General features: G+C 43.9%; 1 protein-coding gene across 1 annotated transcript; it reads left to right on the top strand.

The window, feature by feature from the left end:
* Positions 1-1,867: 1,867 nt before the first annotated feature.
* LGI2 (leucine rich repeat LGI family member 2) lies at positions 1,868-18,779 on the top strand. The gene is made up of 8 exons (XM_008490638.2): positions 1,868-2,004; positions 2,134-2,205; positions 5,038-5,109; positions 8,276-8,347; positions 8,885-8,956; positions 10,022-10,191; positions 15,577-15,741; positions 17,962-18,779. The coding sequence occupies exons 2-8, from the start codon at positions 2,174-2,176 to the stop codon at positions 18,777-18,779; spliced, it is 1,401 nt and encodes a 466-aa protein (XP_008488860.2). The 5' UTR covers positions 1,868-2,004; positions 2,134-2,173.
* Positions 18,780-21,888: the final 3,109 nt, after the last annotated feature.

Raw genomic sequence — 21,888 nt, 5'->3', positions numbered from 1 at the left:
ATACAGTGAGAGATAGGATCAAAAGCTCTTGACTTATGGTAGCATTCCTGGGCTTATTTTGGGGGGAGTTTGACCGGATAATCCAATGGGCTTCACAGTTTCCAACATTTCTGTCTACTTACCAATGAAATAAACACCCTGAGATTACTGGGGTTGTTGAATTAAGATGCAGATGTGGTATGCAAAAGCTCCCGCAAAGAGGTGTATTACATGAATCATTAAAATCACTGAAAAGATAAAACTGTGCAAAGCAAACTGGGAATAACGCTGGCCTACAATAATTTCTCTGTCTTGTTCCTACATAATCAGACAAAAAAAAAAAAAAAGGAATTAACCCACTAATTCAGGTGCTGTTCATGCTTTCTGAATTTTAACCTGCCGGAGGGAATATGTATAGGTGGAGATGATGAGACCTGGGTCTGCTTAGCATGAGGAAGACTCACTGCTCTCTTCAACTACCCAACTGGAGGCTATGCTGGAGCTCCACAGTAAATGATGAGAGGCAGCAGACACTCGTTGCAGCAGTGGAAATTGTCACCAAAAAATCCACAACTAGCCTGTGGCAACCAAGGAGAGACTAGGACACAGAGTACAGAATTACAAAAATAATGCTTTTATTCATGTGCATGAGGTACCCCAATCAAACTGGAACACTCTGAACGCGCTTTTATACACAGTTCTTACAAAATCATTGAATGGTTTGGGTTGGATGGGACCTTTAAGGCTCATCTAGCCCAACACCCCTGCAATGAACAGGAACATCTTCACCCAGATCAGGTTGCTCAGAGTCCCAGTCCAACCTGACCTTGAATGTTTCCAGGTATGAGGCATCTCCCACCTCTTTGGGCAGCCAATTCTTTTATTTCACTCCCTTCGCTGAAAAAAAATTTCTCTCTTGTATCTAAATCTACCCTCTTTTAGTTTAAACCCATTACTCTTTGTCCTATGACAACAGGCCCTGATTTCAGAAGAATCTTAGAAACACAGGATTGCTTTGGTTGGAAAAGTCCAACTGTTCAACTGTTAACTCAGCACTGCCAAGTCCACCCCTTAAACCACATCTCTAAGCACCACACCTATGTCTTTTCATTGTGTCTTTCCAGAGATAGGGACTCTACCACTTCCCTGGGCAGCCTGTTCAAACCTTTTTGGTGAAGAAATTTCTCCTAATATCCAATCTAAACCTCCCCTGGCCACTTCCTCTTGTTTTATCCCTTGTTACCTGGAAGAAGGCACCAACCCTCACCTCACTACAACCTCCTTTCAAGTATCTGTAGGGAGACATCAGCTCCCCCCTCACCCTCAGCACCACCCAATCAGCCGGGTTGCACAGGACCCCTGGGATCATCAAGTCCAACCCTTGATCCACTGCCACTGTGATTCCCAGACCATGGCACTGAGTGCCACATCCAGTCTCCTTTTGAACACCTCCGGGGACGGGGTGCCCACCACCTCCCTGGGCAGCCCATTCCAAAGCCTCCTCTCCAGGCCAAACCCCTCCATGTCCCTCAGCCGCTCCTCACAAGACCCGTGTTGTGGAACCACCGCCTCCCTTGACCTCCTCTGGCCGTACCGGATGAAGCCACCAACCCCGGGCCCCCACCTTACACCTCCCGCTCAGCTCCGCCGGGACTCCCGCCCGCCCGTTCCCCCCCCTCCGGGCCCGGCCCCTCTCCTGGGCGGTGCCGCGGTGCTGATGTCAGGGCTGGGATAGGCGGCGAGGAGTCCGGCGGTCAGTGGGAGCGGGAGCGGCGGCGGCGGCGGCGGCGGCATGGCGGGCCCGCTGCGGCTGTTGTCTCATTCCAGAGCCGCCGCCGCCGCCTCAATGGTGCTGCTGCTGCTGCCGCCGCTGCTGCTGCTACTGCTGCTGCTGCCGCCGCCGGTCCCCGCCGCTCCGCGCAGGCCTCCGCGCTGCGGGCCGCCCTGCAGCTGCTGGCGGGAGTCGGCGCTGTGTGTGGGGGCGGCGGGGGCACCTCGCAGCCTGCCCGTCGGACTGGGCTCCTTGTGAGTGCCGGGGTGGAGTGAAAGGGAGGAGGGGGGGAGAATGCATCGGGAAGGAGAGGGAGGAGGAGGAGGAGAAGTGGGGAATGATGCGGGGCAGTCCCGCTTGACGGGTGGCTTCTCTTTTTGCAGGAGCCTGGTAAACGGGACCTTCACCGAAGTGAAGGACAGGATGTTTTCTCACCTGCCCTCCCTGCAGCTGCTGTGAGTATGGCACTCAAAAAAAAAGAAAAAAAAAGAAAAAGCCAAATAGCACTTCGCTCGTTCCTCCTAAAGAGAGTTTCGGGTGCCTTTGGAGGAAGGGAGGTAAGGGGTAAATCCCCAGCTTGTGCCGCCCCGCTGGTAGAGCGGCTGTTTCGTAACAGAGGGATGCGCTTCCCTCTCAGGAACCACTTCGGAGAAAGTGCATTAGTTACTAAAGGAGAACGAAATGTTTTCCGATGCCCTAAGTTCCTATTTAAAAAAAAAACAAAAAAAAACAAAAACAAAAACCAAATAAAAATAAAAACCAACAAACAAAGCAGCAAAAAAGCCAAAAACAAAAACGAGCTTTAATGAGTTTAGTTAAAGACTCCAGTTTTTTCTCTGGAGTTACTTCGTGCCTGTGAGTGTGGCATCGGCTTTGGGACGTTGAGGGTGGCAGAGGCTGCCAGGACACACCTCTGGGGAAATCCTCTGCATGTGGTGTCTGCAGCATGACTGTCCTTCAGCATCCTGCTTGGAGGGTGGCCCCTCCGATGCCTTCTGACGTGATGGACCTACAGGCAAGATGTTCCTCTGTCCCATGGGACAGCAGTCCAGCTCCCAGCACTCTGGGTCCTTCCCGACCTCAGGGAAATCACTGGGTTGTGCCTGTATGGCAGTCAGGTGTGACTCACCCAAACTTGCTTTAATGGAGCTGTCCTGGGAGGCAGAGTGCTATGGCATGCAGGACAGTTCCCCCGGGGAGCCTGGATATGTGGGAGTCTGCAGAGAATCTGTGCCACTGCCTGTGCCCTGGCTAGCCCTGTAACCCTCCATGCCACCTGCTGTGAGGATGGGGTTACCCCCAAAGCAAAGCACAGGCACACTGCAATGAAAAATACAGCAAGAAGATGCAAGGCAAGCCAGGAACCTGGGCTAAGCGCTTGCCCAGGATGCTGGATGTTAAAATTGGTCTTAGCAAGGTAGAATCCCTAAAAGCATTGGTAGTGTGATAGCAAGCCTCATCTCCTTGGACAACCCAACCTCAAAGGCTTGTCTCAATGTTTAGGGGGACTGGCACCCTGTGGAAGAGTCTGGGGAGAAGTAGTCAATGGAAGTGATAGAGGCTCTCACCTTCTTTAGCATGGCACTTGGTCCCACACTCAAATTTTTGTAGGGCTTGGGGGCCAGCCAGCTCAGAGCAGTGGGACTCTGCCCAGTGGTTAACTGGGGCCTAACAGGAGACCAGTGCCAGCTGGTAGGGAAAGGTTTGGATCCAGGGGGTGGTTTGAGAGAAACTATGGATGGAAAATTAGAGGTGGGAGGAATCTTGCTTGCTTTGGATAGCAGCACTAGGAGGAAGAAAGAAGAGCAGGTGAATGTTGTCCCTTTTGAGGTGTAGCAGATTTCCAGGAGATGTTGGGGTATGTGGTGTTATAGGGCAGGGGTCAGATGTTGAGAAAGTCAGAAGCTGAATATGTTACTTTATGTGGTAGATGAGATGTAAGAACAAGAGGGGCTTGTTACCACTGCCACCACCCTGGGCCCTGACAAATTATGTTGGTTAATGTGATCTGGGACTTGTCCCTTCCAACTTGAGAAAAGAAGGACAATTAAATGATAAGAGATAACTGCATAATTGAGCACTTGGGTACTCAGGACTATGTTTTCTATGGCAATAACCATAGTAAAATAGTAATGCAAGGATTTTATTTTTGATGGTGGTCTGCATCTTTGTAGGATTTATTTGGGATAATTTAGGGAGCATTTATCTAGTATTGACATAACCCGGGATCACAGGGAAAGGTTGCATTTCATGTTCATTAGTCTTTTAAATTAATTTTAGAATAATGCCTAAAACCAAACAAAAAGAAGATTAATAAGTTACTGTTAAAAGCAAGTAGTACAGACTTACTCACTTTTAGCAGAAAATTCGGGGAATTTCCAGAATTTATTTTGAGTAGTGTTTGATTTTCAGACCAGACAAGAAGTTTTGCTATTTTGCTCTCCGTGCCTTTGAGCATCAATGCTGGCAATCGTCTGTTTGTGCTTTGGTACAGCAAAGAGGGAACTTTGCTGGCAAAGCCTTTCCATAGCATCCTTGATTTCTTTGTCCTGGCTCAGGTGACAGCTGCTCTGGTGCAGCTCTAACACTTTTTTGTCCCTGAAGTTCATGTGGAAGGGCAAGGAGCAGGCAGCACCCCTGCTTTTCTTCGCTGCCTGTAGACACAGGGCTTTGCTTTGCAAGGGCAGCAGGATTGTCTGTCTCTGGTGGCTTGGGGATGCCTGTGTTTTCAGCTGACAAACTGGCTGCATGAACTGTGCGCTGTCCTCCTGTGCCATGAGCTGTAGCCCATCTGCAGGTCAGGCTTGGAGCATCCCTCTGGGAGCAGAGAGTGAGTGAGCATTGACCCACTGCAGCTGCAGAAATGAGAGCTGGTGCTGGGGAGCTCAGGAGTGGTGCTGAGATGGTCTCTTGGGAATTGTCAGTGTGGCTGGAAGTGTGCTGGGAGGGCAGCTGGGGTCCACACTCAGCAGACCCTGCCCCTCTGAAGACAGCTTGTCCTGCTCAGGGCACTGGAGAGTCAAGTGCCAGATTGTATTTAGCAAGGTGAATGGCACAGTGAGTGTTTTTCCTGGGGAGCAGAGGACATTAAATAGCATCACATTATGCCTTTGATTTTTTTTTTTTTTAATAGACCATTCCACAATATTTTATGTGTGCTGCATTGATGGGGCAATATGGGCTCGAGTCAGTAAGATTAGTTTGGTCATGGGCAATAAACACAATGGGCATCATCCGGTGTGTCAAGTTTTAATGTGCTTTCCTAATGCCTGCTCTCCATTTTTCAGCTTGCTGAACTCCAACTCCTTCACTGTTATACGAGATGATGCCTTTGCTGGTCTCTTTCATCTAGAATATCTGTAAGTTTGGTGTTTTATGTCTTCCCTTGTCCTTAATAAATCAAGATGTTTTGATAAGTTGGCAGGACTCCTGCTGTGGAGTCTTAGTCTTCACTGTGATTCCCACTAGCAGGAGAGATGGAGGATTTATGTTACATTACCGTGCAAATGTTCTCTGCAGTGGCTTGCCATTTTTCAGGTGGATTTTTAAAATATGCCACAAATACAAGGTAGGTCTATGCAATTAGGGTACACCAAAAAGGCCTTGCTTAGCAAGAGCTCATCCTGGCATTCCAGGACAGTGCCATCACTGTAGAAGGGCTTTGACCCTCAGGAAAGAGGTGAGAAAGCCTTTTCTGGCCTGCTGACAGCCTGAGGGAGGAGTTGTGGAGTATCCATACTGCCCAGAAGAGCTCTGATTAACAGTTTGGCTCTCTTCCCGCAGCTTTCTTCTCCAACTTCATCTTTTTCTTTCTGATATCCCATTTAATGCCTATGGCATTTATTATTGTATTACAAATAATTATAAATATATACTTCATATACTATATATTAATGTAATTATTTATTTTTTAACTTTCCTTGTCTTTGCTTAGTTCACTTGGTTGATTTTGACATTATCTGCATTTCCTAGGTTTCTTTGTTTATTGTTGTTGGGTTTTTTTTAGGTCATTCTTCTTTTTCTTTTAAAAAAAAGTATTAGCCCAGGTACCAGGTTGTCCTCACTCCATACTCCAAGAGGCTGTGTTACTGGACATGAGCTGGTACGTTTGAAACTCTGAATATGATCTCAAAAAAATTCCTCCTTCTGCTCACTTTCTTGTGCTGAAAGGTAACTGTGGAATTTTTGTCTGTTTCTAAAGGAAGACCAGTGCTCACAAAACTGGTTCTTGCTAAAGTCTTGCAAACAAATAGGTATCTATGTGGAAGATATTCAGGATTAGTAGTCTGATAGATGTGGAGCAGCCAGGAAACAGGATAAGTGTAAACAGTATATACTAAAATCCATGACTCACCTACCTCTGGATTTTTCAGAGGTACTGAGTGACACAGTCATTCTCTTTTCTGTGTATCTACAGTAAGAAAAGTAATTTGCAATATGTTTGTAAAAAAGAAGAAAAACTTTTTAATGTTGTTTCATTAATGATTTGCTTTCAAGTGCTGATGAGCTTGTCCCAGCAACATCTGCAGTCCTAGAGGTTGCATAGGCTTCTGCAGCCAGACCCCTCTGACAGAAAAAAGTCCTGCCCCTCCTGGCAGGACTGGTTAAAGAGGAAATCTCTGTCCCCTTTTGCCAGCTGCAAGCCAGAGACAGCAATGAAGACTGGTAAAGCCTTGCAATTTCAAATTTCTTTAGCAGCAGCTGAACAAGTGGTCTTGGTTGTTCTCCATGCAAAGTCCACAGAGGTCTTCCCAGCAAATTGCATCTCCACCTTTGAGGAACCAAGTGCGAGCTGCCTTTCTCTAGGGGTCTTTTTTGGCCATGCCAAACACCATCCCAGCTTCAGTAGCTTATGTCTCTCAGTTACCAGTGATAGTGATCAGACCTTACAGAGAATAAGAAAACCTCACTGACAATCAAGAATAATAACAAGCTTCTTTGTGAAAAAAAGAAACTCTGAACAAGGAGCAGCTGGGCAGCACCCACGGCAGATATATATGGATATATACCCACATATATTTATATATATATATGTATATATCTGCAGCTGTGTCCCACTGCATTTGCAGCACAGCAAATGTCATTCAATGGACCCTTATGCTAACTGTCTCCATGTACAGAGCCTGGATAAGACAGGTCTGATAAAGATGGGAGGTTTGCTGGCCAAGAGGGTGGCATTCTCAGGGTAGCATCCCTTCAAGGCCAGGTCTGGTGACTCAGGAATCCTGCAAATTACTAAGTCCTGGCCCAAATTTGCATCATCTTGCTGCAGTGTGTGCAGTGAAGCTGTGTTTATTTTCATGGCCCAGTGAGCTGGCACTGTGCAGGGATGCCAGGTGCTGGTGAGGGTGTCAGGAGGCATTCTGGCTCTCAGCTCTGTGGATTGAATTCATGTTGCCAGGCAGCCTGGTAGCAGCTGACCCTCTTCTGACACTTTCCACAGAGACTTTCTCATCCACACCCTTTGCATGCAGTCAGGGTGATGGGCACTTCGTAAGGGATTTTGGCTACATCTAAGCTGCAGAACCCAGAGCACTGTCATCTCCTGCATCCCCCTCCTGACTCTTGAGAAGAGCCCTTGGCTCACAGCATTTTCCCCCTCTTTCTCTGGAAGGCAAACACTGATGTGTAGGAGGGAGACACTTCCATCTCATAAAACCTTCCACAAAGTCAACATGCAGTTGTCTTCACCCTGATACAGCTGTATCTTGTGATATCTTGATGGCCAGCTGGCAGGGCTGATGGTGTATTTAGGGATGCATACTCAGGGGTAAAGATGCTTAAATATCAGCTCTTCCTTTTACTGCTGATGGGAGGGTCAGGATGAGCAGCATATCCCTGGAATCGATGTGTGCTTGTCAGTCTTCACAGGGCTGTGGCTGGTGTGCAGCCAGGCCCCCTGCAGAGGTGATGTCCTGGCTGGAGAGAGCAGAGCTGCGGCAGCAGGAAGGAAAACAAAGCAGAGATCTCAGCATTTCTGCAGACCTCGGGTGTCTGCAGTTCAGGTCAGTGCTCTGTGGGAGCCGAGGTGGCACTGTGCACGCAGCCACAGCAGCTCCCTCCCCACCTGAGCATCAGTCTGCAGCCAGGGCTGCATTTTAAATCCCCGGGGATTGAAAATGTAGGGGATTTGTGAGAGGAAAACAGGGCTTCAGCTTCTGAAGTCCATCTGGGAAGCCACTTCTCCGCAGGTCTTCTGCCTCACACAACACATCCCAAGAGGATTAATTGACAGAAGAATTTGCTTGTTCATTTTGTTCCCCTTCTGGTAAATGTTTGTGTCACGTCTCTCTCATGCAGCCTGGTGCCTGCATCCTTCCCTGCAGTCCACCTGAGGAGAGAGGAAGAGGGAATGTGAGCAGATCCACTGAGACTTCTCTGCCATTAAGTTTGAAGGGGCTGCCCAGGAACCTGCTGAATTTGGAGACCATAGCTTAAAGCACTGATGATGCAAATAATAATGTTAAAGTGTTAGTTAAAGAATATAATAATACTTCCTTTCCTTTTTTTGATTTTTCAATCTAGATTCATTGAAGGAAACAAAATTGAAACCATTTCAAGAAATGCATTTCGTGGCCTTCGAGACCTGACTCACCTGTAAGTTATTTAACACTCAGTAGAGTCATTTGTACCTGAACCCAACACTTCTGGGGGACCACTGTAGTAGGTTTTCCTACTACAGAGAAAACCTCCATTCTGCTTTGTGCACCAGCTTCCTCCTGCTGTCAAGAACATGCCTTCAACAAATTTAAAACAGGCCTTAAAAAAGTCTCTGCTCAGGCAGCACTGTGACACATGGTGCTGCCTGCACACACAGCTGTAACCCATGGGTGCATCACCAGGACCAGCATCACACTGTGTCCTCATGTTTCTTCTTGGCATGCTCAGTGATTGTTCTGTGTGTTATACTTGCACCTGAGCAATAAAAAAAAGCCTTTTGTGTTTTACGTGAGCTTCAAGCAATCTTTGTTCTTGATTTAGTATAATTAAAATGTGTCAGTTCCTCAAAACTATTAATAACTCCAGTGGCTGCATAGTACCAGATAATTAACAACCTGTAAGTGAGCTCAGACTTTGCAAGAGTAAGATAGATAAGAGATAGCAATGATACTGTACTCTAACTTTCTTTTCTAGTTCTTTGGCCAATAACCATCTCAAAGCTCTGCCAAGGGATGTCTTCAGTGATTTAGATTCTTTAATTGAACTGTAAGTAATGAGAATCTTTCCATTGACTCCCTGCTTCTGCCACTACTCCCTCAGTTTTATGTTCTGGGTTTGTGTGGTGCTGTATCTGACATTGGCACAGAAAATAAATGTGCATTTTCTTGTTCTAGCTTTTCTCATTTTAGAATTGTTTACTTGGTAGACTGCACTAAAATACATGCTATTTCTCAGATAACGGTTGCTTCTCGTGATGCTGCATGTAGCTTGCATTATTGTACCTCTCTGATGTTTCATATAAATTATTTTTTGAGGGAAAGTGAAACAATTTTAGAACTATTATTTCTCCTAAACATTTTCCTGTTAATGTTGCATGTATTCCCTGAAATTATTTTAGCAAAAGGCATTAATTTAAAAAAAAAATGCTTTTTTCTTGTTTTTGTACAGTTGTAGTACATTTCTGATTTACTGCCAGTGTTTTCTAGTATAAATGAGCTGCTTGTCAGCTTCCCCTATTTTTGTCTTGGCTTTGCCAAACAATATAAATGTAAGCCACAAAAATTGGCAAGGGATTGAAGAACAGGTACACTGTTGACACTGCATGTACATTAATAGAGGGAGGTTAAATTGACTCCACGTTGGCAGCAACTCTAAAAGTACAAGCCTTACATCCATACTGTAATGTAGCACAGAAATGATACCAGCAAGGCCAGCTGTACTGGAGTAGTTGTGTTAAGAAATGGGATTTTTTTTGTGTGTTGGCAGTAGATGGTGGGATGGAGGCTTGTAGCAGACCACCAGACTGTCAGGATTTATTAGGTCCTAATCCTTTGAAAACTTATAAACATGAGTGACTTTGCACATGAATCACAGTGCTTTATTACCACGATTATATGTGAGCATATTTCCTAGATCAAAACAGTTTTTCCAAGGACAACACTGAGTGAAGGAGAGTCCACAGTAAGAGAGTCCAAATAAAGATTCTTACCTCTTCTCAATTCAAAAACAACTCGTATTTTAAAATTCAGCATGTCAAGGTGATAACAGTTCTGTAATATTCACATTGCTATCAACCTTTTCAAATATGTTTATTTCTGTGTGTTTTTTTAGAGATTTAAGGGGAAATAAATTTGAGTGTGACTGCAAAGCCAAGTGGTTGTTTTTGTGGTTAAAGATGACAAATTCCACTGTTTCTGATGTCCTGTGTATTGGTCCAGCAGAATATCAGGATAAGAAGTTAAATGATGTGACAAGTTTTGATTATGAATGCACCACTACAGGTATTCAGAATGTATATTTCTAAGCACACTACAAATAGTTAAATATCAGAAGTTCAGCTTGTACCCTTTCACTTCTGTGAGCATGACCTGGGGGGAGGAAAGGGTTACATACAAAGCACTTCTGAGTACTAGAACAAATATAAGATGGGAAAATTACATTTTGAAGCCAAAGTAAGTGCTGAGTTTTTATTTGAATTAAGGGATAATGGGAGAAGAGCTCTGACTATTCACATGCCAAAAGACTTGATTATGACTCACTTTGTGACTTAATTTTCATCATAGAATGCTTTCTATTACCTGAAATAAAGCCATATACTTATGGCAGATGAGCTTCCCAAAATCTGTGTTTCACAGAAAGCAATGAAAAGAACTTAAAATGATGTGGCCATATCTGTTATGTTTATTCAATTGGCCACAATTTAATAGCATCAAATGTGGCAGCAATACTGCCAGCAGTTCATGGGACTCCATTAAGTTGGAGAGGAATGTCCAATAATATTCTGACTGCTGTTGTTTAGGATCTTGATTTTTATTTTAGGTAATATAAAGCATGCTGAAGGAAGTGCAGAGAATCTTGCATGTGGTTATGTTTATATTTTATGACCCAACAGTTGCAGTTACCTACCTTTAAATGTAGTCACATCATATAACTGAGAATATCAGCTGTGAGTATTGTTTTTCATCTTTCATGGATGTGATGAAACTCTGCCTTTTTCCTATATGGTAATACCAGAGGTGTTTAAGTTCTCATCTGTCATCAAGTCAGTCATTATTATTAAAAGACAGTAGAAAAGCTGATTAATAAGAATGTAAAATAAAGTTTCAGGACAGGGTATGAAAGGTAATCCAAGGGCAAGATGTAAGGGAAAAGAGAATGAACTCGGAATTCAAAAATATGTCAGAAGAGCAGCAGAGGTAAAGCATGATAATCTGCTACATGAAAGGATGTCAAAAGCAGGAGAACAGTGTAGCTTAGAACGGTATCAAAGTTATATTCCTGTGTCTGCAAATCCACTGAGGTGCAAAAGTACAAAGTAAAAGCAAGCTTCATTTCATCTCAATCTGATGCAAGCAATTGCCCAGCACTAACTGTGTGTGGGGACAGTTGCCTACCTGGTCCTCAGACCCATACTGACCTCTCTGCCCTCTGTCATCTCTGGGTATCTGGAAAGCTACCTATAAAGTTGCTACAGGCAAAATTCACCCTCAGAATTAGTTCCTTTGTCAGCTGTAAGAAGAGTTACACCCAGCATAAATCTAATTTCCTGTTGCTGAGGAGCTGTGTTACATGGTACAAGCTGAGTATTTGTTCAGATGCCATCAGAGAAGTGCTCTTGCAGCACAGCATATACCTTTAGTACACTCTTTAGATAGTAAAGGACATTTCCATAGCAGTAATTCTCTGCCTGTGGTGAGGGAAGGCTGTGTGCCTTACCTCCCTGGCTTGGGGGCAGGCAGCAGCAGGCTTCCCAGAGCTCCAGTGCTTAGGGAAGGTGAAGAGTACAGAAGATTTGGAGCTCTGGCATCCTTACAAAGTGTCTGAGAAGGACAGACTGTATGCAGTAATGCCCCATAAGAACAAACCAGAGATAAGTAGAATGGAAATTCAAATCTTCAGGAATGGATGACCCTTGAGACAGCATCATGACCCCTGCACTGAGCTTCAAGCTGTAACTCTCTGGTGGCCTTGGTGTCTGTGGCATCAGGCCACAGATCCTCTTTCCTTCCCTGCCATTGCCTACCCCAGATTGAAAGGAAGTGTAAGGATGCCCATATTAATTCCTTGAAGACTAATTAGTCACAGGTACAGATTTATACCATATTCTAAAGGAAAGCAGCATACCCTGTAGGTGTATTCTCCTTTCCCACTGGTTTGCAGGCAGTGCTCTGCAAACCTCTTTCACTGATGTTAATCTTTGGTATCACAGAATGGTTTGAGTTGGAAGGGACCTTGAAGATCATCTAGATCCAACCCATCTAGTTTCATATTTCTGTCTTTTGCAAGTTGTGCTTAGCCTTTCCACCATTTCTAAGTCTCTGGTTCTCTGTGTTGAGCATGACTGGGTGTAGGATGTGGTAACAGCAGTTTGCTTGGTAAAACATGCATCTGCCAAACTGCTCCAGTGGTAACAGGAGGAGACATGGAAAGAGGTGCTGCCAAATTTGGGGAAAAAAAACCCAACCAAAACAAAAAAACAACATCAAAAACAAAAGCAAAATAGCCAATGAACAAAAAGATTCTATGGCTTCTTCACAGAGAAAGCAATTCACAGGCTCAGTGATCTGCACTTTTAACTCTTTGTGATAGCATTTCTTATCTTTGCCCAGAGCTGCAGGCAGGGATCATCTCACTGAGCCTAGAAAGCTTGGTTTCCCCTTTCTTGACCTAGATGGAAGTCTCTTCTGGAGGTGGTCCTCTCTTTCCCCACTGGCTGGAAAGAAGGTAGTTTGGAAGGTAGATGGCTGGAAGGAAGGGTTGCTTGCTCCATACTTTCTCCTGTGCTGGAGATGCCCTGTGACACAGCTGTGGGAGACAGGAAGGGATGGCTGATGCTTCCTCATAGCACCCTCAGGTCCCAGGTTTAAGTCTCTACTGCAGGAAAAAAAACACATGAGAGGGACCAAGTTGCAGGATGCAGTTCAGGAGCTGCTGCCCAAACAGATCATTGCTCCCCTTTCTCCTCAGTGTCCTTTAGTGTTCCCCATGCTCTGTTCCACCAGCACTGGTGCTTCTCTGTGCTGGCACCAGGGGCTGCCAGGAGGGAAATCAGCCCAAAAACAGAAGTGCTGGGCCCCTCACCCATGATGGTTCTCTCCAGTTCAGCAAGCCAAAGGAGCAGGACAGGGTGGGTGGGTGGCTGGAGGATGAGGAGACCACCCCAACTCTCAGAAGAGTGTTAAAAACACTTTCTTGAGACAGAGTAAAACTGCCTGGGGCTGAGAGGGAGGGAGTGACAGCCCATGTGGCCATCAGGGTACAGGGAAAGGGTGAAGTGAGGGCCATGTCTTCTCCTCTGCAGGCTGATCCAGCTTAAAAGTGCTGGGAAGCTCCACGCCTCCAACCCTGTATGTTCTGTGTGAGCTCTGGGCATGTGGACCTGCTTCTGAAACTAAACAGCTCACAAGACCTAAATGTTTGGGCAAGCCTGATGTGCATCCTTTTACTGTGAAACCCTGTTCCACATTAGTGGTATTTCCAGCTGGTGCTAAAAACAACATTTATTGTTTTTTACTGATTATGACTGATCTTTTTTACCCGTTTTTACTCATCCAGTGACAAGTAAAAATAGCTGTGTTAACACTGAATCATTGCTGGATGAGCAGTGGGTTTTAGCACACAGGCTGCTATGCTTTTAATTCACAGATTCTCTGAAAGTATTTCACACATGTTCAGACTTTGAGAGATGTCTTTCAGCTTTTGGTTTGTTTTGGATTTTTTTTCAGCTTTTGTTTTTTTTGGTGGTATTTTTTTTGGTGGTTTTTTTTTCCTCAGGATTTTAAAAACATTTTGATTTTCTGTGCCTGTATCTGCTATTGTTCCACCCTGAGCTACCTTTCATCATTTATCACTTACTTTTACTTCCTGCATACTTCAGTGTCAGTTTTCTCCAGTCCTTTTATTTTCCCAGTGAGAATGAAGATAACTTCCTTGTTTTCCTACCAGCATTTATGAATCAAGCCCAAAGTCTATTCATAACAGTCCCTCGAAGAATGGAAACTGTAATTTCTTTCACAGCTGTAGAATCTGCTCTGTTTGTTTAATGGTAGTCATCTATCTTTATCTCCAGAAGTGTAACTCCTCAAGGGCAAGGCTTTCAAGCATGCAGAGAGAGAGTTCTTAATTAAAAAACAATTATTTCATAATGCACCAAAATGAGGGACTCGAGTGAGGGCTTAATTACCATGTCACCAAAATCCCTGGATGCTCAGGCCCTTCCATGGTGGATGGTGAAGGGAGGTGACCAATGGAGCTGGAAGCAGAGCAGTGGGTGCCTCCCGAGGGAAATGCCATCCTAAGGGAAGATGCATTTCCTTTTCTACATATGTAGAGCCACACATCACTTCAGTGCAGGCCTTCTGCTATGTTCTAGACCCACGTGCTAGCTTTTCTTTGTCAGCTCTGCTATACTCTTGGGTTTTTTTTGCTTGTAGTAATGGCTTTGCCCAGCTGTCAGGCCAAAGATTGACTTCAGACCCAATGCTCCTCACGTTGTCCCAGCCTGGCTCTGTGTTGCCTTAGCCCAGAGTGACTTTGAGAGTAAAATATACAAAGGCACTTATGTTTTGAGACAAAATCTTGAATTTTGGAGTCACCTCCACCCCTGGTCACAGAATCACAGAATCCTTGAGGCTGGGAAAGACCTCTGAGATCAGCAAGTCCAGTCTATGACCTAACACCACCACATCAGCTGCAGCACAGCACTGAGTGCCTCTTCAAACACCTCCAGGGATGGTGACTCCACCACTTTCCTGGGCAGCTTGTTCCAGTGTCTGATCACCCTTTCTGTGAGGAAGTGCTTCCTGATATCCAACCTAAACCTCCCCTGGCACAGCTTCAGGCTGTGCCCTCTCATCCTGTCACTTGTTGCCCGACCCCCACCCAACTACATCCTCCCTTCAGGTAGCTGTAGAGAGTGATAAAGTCCCCTCTGAGTCTCCTTTTCTCCAGGCTAAACAACCCCAGCTTCCTCAGCCTCCCCCCATGTCTTTGCAGGTTGCTCCAACTCCTCAGTCTTGGTGTCTAGAATAAGTTTTCCACTGATAGTAATTTGCAGGTTGGTTATATTTTATGCCTAAACTACTTTACAATGCCCCATAAAACGTTATGTTAACTGAGTCTTTGATTACACCATGTTGTCTGTGGACTAGCTGAAATGGGGTTATCCCCAGGCAAACTTCAGATATCATTTCACTTTCTGCCTGGTTTAGCATAACACAAATTGCTAGTGATTAAATTTGTGTGACTTAAGAAGTTATTGGACTTCAGCTGGAAGTTGCTATCTCTCAGCTTGAAAGAGATTCTAGCAAGGCCATTTCACTTGACAGGAAAACAACTTCCAGCTGTGGGGAAAGAGACTTCTGTCTCAATATCCTTATTTAATTGATACCAGCCAGCTTGGGTGGAAAATCTGATTTCTGCCATTATTTACCTACCTGATCTCCTTGGCAATTGTATTTCCAAAGGACAGTTTATGAAGCCCCAAGCAGGAGACACTTTCCCCTGTTGCTGCATGCCTGACGTGAGCACTGACACTTCCATGCTAGTGTTATACAAAATCCAGAGTATTTCACTCATTTTTCAGTGTAAATAATTGCAGTCAGCAACCACTTATTCTGTGTTTCCAGCAAGGATGTGCTCTAACTCTTGTAAATGTCTGTTTCTAGATTTTGTTGTTCACCAGATTTTGCCCTACCAGTCAGTTTCAGTGGATACATTCAACTCAAAGAGTGATGTGTTCGTGGCCATTGCACAGCCCAGCATGGAGAACTGCATGGTGCTCGAGTGGGATCACATTGAAATGAATTTCAGGAGTTATGACAATATCACAGGTATATGAACACTGGGATTCCAGTCATTGATGAGCTGTTGGCATTTCACAAGGATGAGATCTGTAGATGGGACCCTTGATGGCCTTTTTCTGTAATCTTTGTTGAATTTGGCAGATCAAAGTGTGTGTTTTGACACAAGTGACTTCAGGGAGTAGTGCCTCTTGTTAATACATACACATTTAATCTCACTGTAGCACACAAAATAGGGTGGGGATTTTTTGTCTAATCTTGTAAATTGTTCTGAAGGCACAAACACTTGCTGTGAACATCATTCCATGGCCCAGCTTGGCACTCACTGCCTGGATCACATTGCAAGTTGAAGTATAAGCTGAAGGAGCCTTTGCTCTTGCCAAGCTGCCTGCAAAATAGAATGTAAAAATGCTGTACTGAGTGTAGAAATAAATAGGTCTGAAGGATGCTTCTGGGGTGGGCTGGCCAGGGAAGCATGTCTCACAGCTGAAGATGGCATAGAAATACTTACACCATGGTTGTCACCTAAAGAGATGTGCTGTTAAGCTTTCATATTCGCATGCTGAGTTAGCATGCTGGCCTGCATCACAAACAAAAGTTTGTAAGATGCTACCCCTCTGTCAAGAAATTTTGGATGTGAAAAAGTTCACTTTTTTAGGTTGCATTGTGCTTTGGTACATTAGGGGGAAAGAGGTACCCGTGGATATAAATGGAGAAGTTGATGTCCCAAAGAGAGCTAGCATAGCTCTGGAAATGAAGTTGAGAATCTGGGTCATTTCTAAAGACAGCTTTCTTCTGGATATAGTTCACTTTCCTGGGAATTAGGTGGTTAGGAGCCAGCTCTGCTGGGGACTTGTGTTCTAGCTCCACACTCCATGCATATGCCCAGATTTGTTTCTTGAACAACTATCCTGAGTTCCTGGAAGGCCTGAGCTTGACCTTCTGGCTCTGAAATGTAAGTGAGCAAGAGACTTTTCCCAAAGGACACAGGCACTGAAAGAACCTCTTGCACAGCCTGAAGTGTTCTGTAGAGCTCAGGAGCCAGCTGTGTGCTCCATGGGGAGGATTGACTGTACACATTACTGACTGCATGCCTGGCATTTCAACATTTGAATTTAGCCCTTTACAACCTGGGCTTGGGCTTTTACAACAAGACTGCCTTTACAGTCAGGATGCAGAGAAAAAGCATTGCTGTCCTCTGCAACAGGAGACATCCCCAGGCCAGGTGAAATCTCTTCCAGAGTGCTTTTTGACTAAATTAGACCAGAAAGAGCCTGGCTGACCAGCTCAGGCAATCACACCTGTGGTATGATACCTTTTGGAGGTATGGATCCCCTTCTTCCTACACTGCAAGGCTGGTGGATCATCCCAGGCCAGCTGTGAAACATCTGTGGGTAGAGAACCATCAGAGATGCCAGGGCAAGTCTCCTGTAGTGACTGTGACCAAGCACACGGAGGGGAACCTGTGCAGTTGCAGTTCTACTCAAACTGTGTGCTTCAGAGAGCACACTCTCCTGACATCAAAAGCTTTCATAAATAGTCTGGCTGTTATTTTTGATGTGGTTCTTTTACAGTGACCTGGCATTCTCAAAACAAACCATAAACAGATCTGATCTACTCTGGAAACCGCAATATTCCTAAATATTTCTATTTTAACATAACCTTAAGAATACTTAACAGAAACAACAGTTAGATTTATCTTTTTCATCCTGCTGTCAGGTGATATATCCACAAGATATATCAATATTTCTATTTACAGTATAAAAATATGGCTCTGGCCCTCTTGGAGCAAGAAAAATAGACTACATTTTATTCTTCCAGTTAAGCTGGAAAGATAGATGTTCCAAGAATAAGAGAATTTCAGATTCCTGCTGAGTCATAAGATAACAACTCTTGTTATTTTGGAATAATAAAATTTGGCTTAAGTAATTGTTTTGGATATTAGGGGGCATGTGTTTGAACAAGTAGAGGAAGAAAAAGTGTTCCTGATGAAAAGGAATTAACATCTTTGTGTGCATTATACTTGCACACCTTGAGAGGTGTGACACTTCCAACACTTGAAGTCATCTTCCCAGTTACTGGGGAGGAAAAAAGCATGAAAAGAAGCTCTGATGGCATGTAGCAGAAGACAAAATTATGAGATGGTGCAGATTTCAAAAAAAGGAGAGGGTGATTTGATAATCTCTCTGTTGTTTGAAGAGAACTTTTTACTGTGCTAATACATGTGCTTTATTTTCCTCTGGGCAATAGGTCAGTCCATAGTGGGATGTAAAGCCATTCTCGTTGGTGACCAAGTCTTTGTGGTGGTGGCACAGCTCTTTGGTGGCTCACACATTTACAAGTATGATGAAAGCTGGACAAAGTTTGTCAAATTCCAGGACATCGAGGTATCTCGCATTTCCAAGCCGAACGATATAGAGCTTTTTGAGATAGACAATGAAATGTTTTTTGTCATAGCAGATAGCTCTAAAGCAGGTTTGTCAACAGTGTACAAGTGGAACAACAAAGGATTTTACTCATACCAGTCCCTTCACGAGTGGTTCAGGGACACTGATGCAGAGTTTCTCGATATAGATGGGAAGTCACATTTAATCCTCTCAAGCCGCTCGCAGGTTCCCATAATACTCCAGTGGAACAAAGCTTCCAAAAAGTTTGTTCCACACAGTGAAATCCCCAACATGGAAGATGTTTTGGCTGTGAAGAGTTTCAGGATGCAAGATAATCTGTACCTCACGCTCACGAGATTCATTGGTGACTCCAGAGTTATGAAATGGAATAGCAAACAGTTTGTGGAGATCCAGGCTCTTCCATCCCGAGGAGCCATGACACTGCAGCCTTTCTCCTTCAAGAACAACTACTACCTAGCCTTGGGAAGTGACTATACCTTCTCCCAGATTTACCAGTGGGATGGTGAAAAGAAAATCTTCAGATTATTTAAAGAAATCTATGTGCAAGCACCAAGGTCTTTCACAGCTGTGTCAACCGATCGAAGAGATTTTTTCTTTGCCTCAAGTTTTAAAGGAAACACTCAAATATTTGAACATATCATCATTGACTTGAGTTTATGAAAAGCTGCTGGGATGAAATTCATGTAGAATGACATTTATTCACAAACAAAACAAAAAAGACCTTTTCAAAAACAGGGTGCACCTATGGAGTATGATGACATTTTCTGAACTTTTCAAAACTGCATATTAATCAGGGATTGCATTTACTTGGTAACTGCATGACATGTCCATTTTATCCTTTTTCAAAGACACTTTGCAAGCTGTAGTCGTTCAGAGGAGAGTGCAGTGCATTAGGTTTAATGTTAAGATCAAAGAGAATGATCTAAATCTGACCCAGAAGACTACCTTGAATTGAACATCTCATAAAGAAAGCAAAGATTAAGCTGTACAACGCATAGAAATAGTCTTCATTCTTAAACTAGCATGTTAGTAATGAATTTCAGATTCAATTGGGTTACTGATGGGTTATGACTTCTCAAGGGAGTCCTTGTGCATAAATAATCATCTTCTGCAGCACTGTTCACATCTTGGATGTTGGAAAGCCTGTGAGAACATCTCTATTTGTGGCAACAGACCATGTTACACATGTTGAGAGCAAAAACTGAAGCTCACTCAGCACAGAGATGATGAGATAGCCCTGAGTTGGAAGGAATAAAGGAGAATTTCTGTAAAGATGATCAGTAACATTCCAGGATACACTTTGTTTTGGTTTCTTGAGGTCTGTCCCCAAAATGTGTCTTTGTGGTTTATTGTAAGACTGAGCCATCATTTTAATTCATTGTGTAGATTAAAGGGAAGTCAGCATCAATTAGTGTCATTTACCTTCCATTAATCACTATTTCAGCAACAAATTGTGCTTAACCAATAGGCCAGCCCATAGTAACTGGTCAGCCAGGAAAAGAGGGGTACATCACTTCTAGAGTGTGAGATCTTAACAAGTCAACATAACATAGTGACAGAGGTATCCCTGGTGCTGTGAATGAATTGACTACAAATTCTGTCCAATGTCTGGTGGAAGGTATTCCAGAAATCCCTCTCATTTTGCCCTAAATCAAGCTCTTTGTGACGATCCCTGTAGATCCTGTGGTGTTTTAGCTTTTGTGTATCAATCAGAGGCCTTGTTTGTTCACTCAGACAATATGTTTCTTTATGTTTTCATACCACTTGGCATAGTGGGTTGTTTTGTCTTGCTGCTGCACTGCTGCCTTGGATAATAGCAAAGCTTTGTGTAAAGTAAGTGGAGCAAAGGAAACTCCTTTATTCCTTCCTACTCAGGGCTATCTCGCCATCTCTGTGCTGAGTGAGCTTCAGTTTTTGCTCTCAACATGTGTAACATGGTCTGTTGCCACAAATAGAGATGTTCTCACAGGCTTTCCAACATCCAAGATGTGAACAGTGCTGCAGAAGATGATTATTTATGCACAAGGACTCCCTTGAGGAGTCATAACCCATCAGTAACCCAAATTATCACAGTCTTCCCCAATGTTTGCCTTGCTGCTATGAATTAAAATTATTACTGTTGGAGACCTAACTAATTTTACTCTGCTTTCAAATGACATTATTTTTTTTCCTACAGAGGTGCTCATCCTTGTTTTAATTACATTGGCAACTTAGCCCATCCAGTGAAGTATTGCACTATGCCTTCCAAATCCCAGTCCCATTGGTTCAACTAAAGCAGTAGAATCAAACCAACCTTCTGTAGCAGGTTTTAGCAATACCTCTCCTAGGATTAAGCTCACAAATCTGACAAAATGAAGAGATGATTCCCATGTCTGCCAGTGAATGCAATTTCTTACCATGTTCCCAGTTTTACTTTTTGAAGTGGGTACAGATGGCAAGTGATGGTTCTTTAAACTGTATTGTGGGAAGTCATTTTTTATTGCTCTCGTGTCCAGTGTGCATATTTAAATAGTCAGATATGTTCTGCCAAGGAGGGGCATTTCTCAGTGTGCCAGCATTTTCTTTTAGGTCTCACTGCTAGTACCATTCACTTAGCATCACTCAAAGAGCTAAAAGCTATTTTAGAGAAATTGAATCTTGGCATTTTTTACTTGAAAGGAAGCAAAAGGATGGAGGAAAAGGGCTTCTGTATCCGATACCAGGAGATTGGACTGCTTTGAGAGCCAAGGGGATTTTGAGACTTGGCTGTCATGTTGAAATAAATTCAAGTGGTCTCTGCAGAGACAGGCTTAATAAAAAGGATAAAGTGATCCACAGGAGCCTAGCTCATCCACACGGGACCAGAAGAAGAAAGTGAGAGAAATGAATTCTGCAGGCAGGCTGCTGCTTCTGCTGAGGATCTGTGTTGGTTGGCCAGAAACCCAGGAGAACTCCAGCCTGGAGTCTGAGGCTCGGGGAAGGCAGCTCACCTCTTCTGCTGAGTTAGTGCTCAGGAGGTCAAAGCAGCTAAGAGGGAAAAAAAAAGCCTCAGCTGGTACACAGAAAGGGTTGTGGCACATTTCTCAGGTTTAAACAGGCAGTGTCTCGAAAGGAGCCTTGTTCTGCTTTTTCCAAGGAAAAGCTGCAGGAAGCATTTGTAACAGCAGAAATCACCAAGCATCAAAAATACTTTCTCTTTCCAAATGCAACAACAGTTTTGTCTCCCTGACCTATATTCTCTAATAGAAATTGTTTTGAGTAATAAGTAAACTATGCATATCCATAATTTACTGCAACTGTTAGACTGTCAGGGCAGTGGGGAAGGATAACAGAACATGCCACCTAGGAATTTTTAACATATTCTAAAATACAATTATGAAAAGAAGTGTAGTTTATATAAGCATAGTTTTAATACAGTGTGCTAGCTACAGTGGGAGCATTTTAAGGCTGTATATACATTGAGCTTTTTTTGGTAAAGAGGAGCTGATGCAGTCTAGGCCACTGATGTGTATGTATTCTTTCAATGTATGAATAAAATGCAGTTAATGAGGCTAATTGTGGTTTGTGGTGTGTGCTGTCTCCTAAAATACCCACATGGTGAAGATCCACACTGCTGGAGAGATAGGCAAGGTGGAGAAAAGACTCATTCTTCATTTATGAACGGGTTTGGCTTTTTTTAAAGGTGGAGGAAGCCCTGCTCTGCTCTGGTAAATTCAGTTTCTGTGCTTAGCTAGCTCGGACCTCCAAGGTTTTCCTCTCCCGTTCGCTTTCCCCTCTGCTTTTCCCTGGC

This window comes from Calypte anna, chromosome 4A (assembly GCF_003957555.1).
Source record: "Calypte anna isolate BGI_N300 chromosome 4A, bCalAnn1_v1.p, whole genome shotgun sequence".
NCBI classification, from domain to species: Eukaryota; Metazoa; Chordata; class Aves; order Apodiformes; family Trochilidae; genus Calypte; species Calypte anna.
Note: the sequence above shows the minus strand (reverse complement) of the source record. Positions and strands in the feature narration are given on the sequence as shown.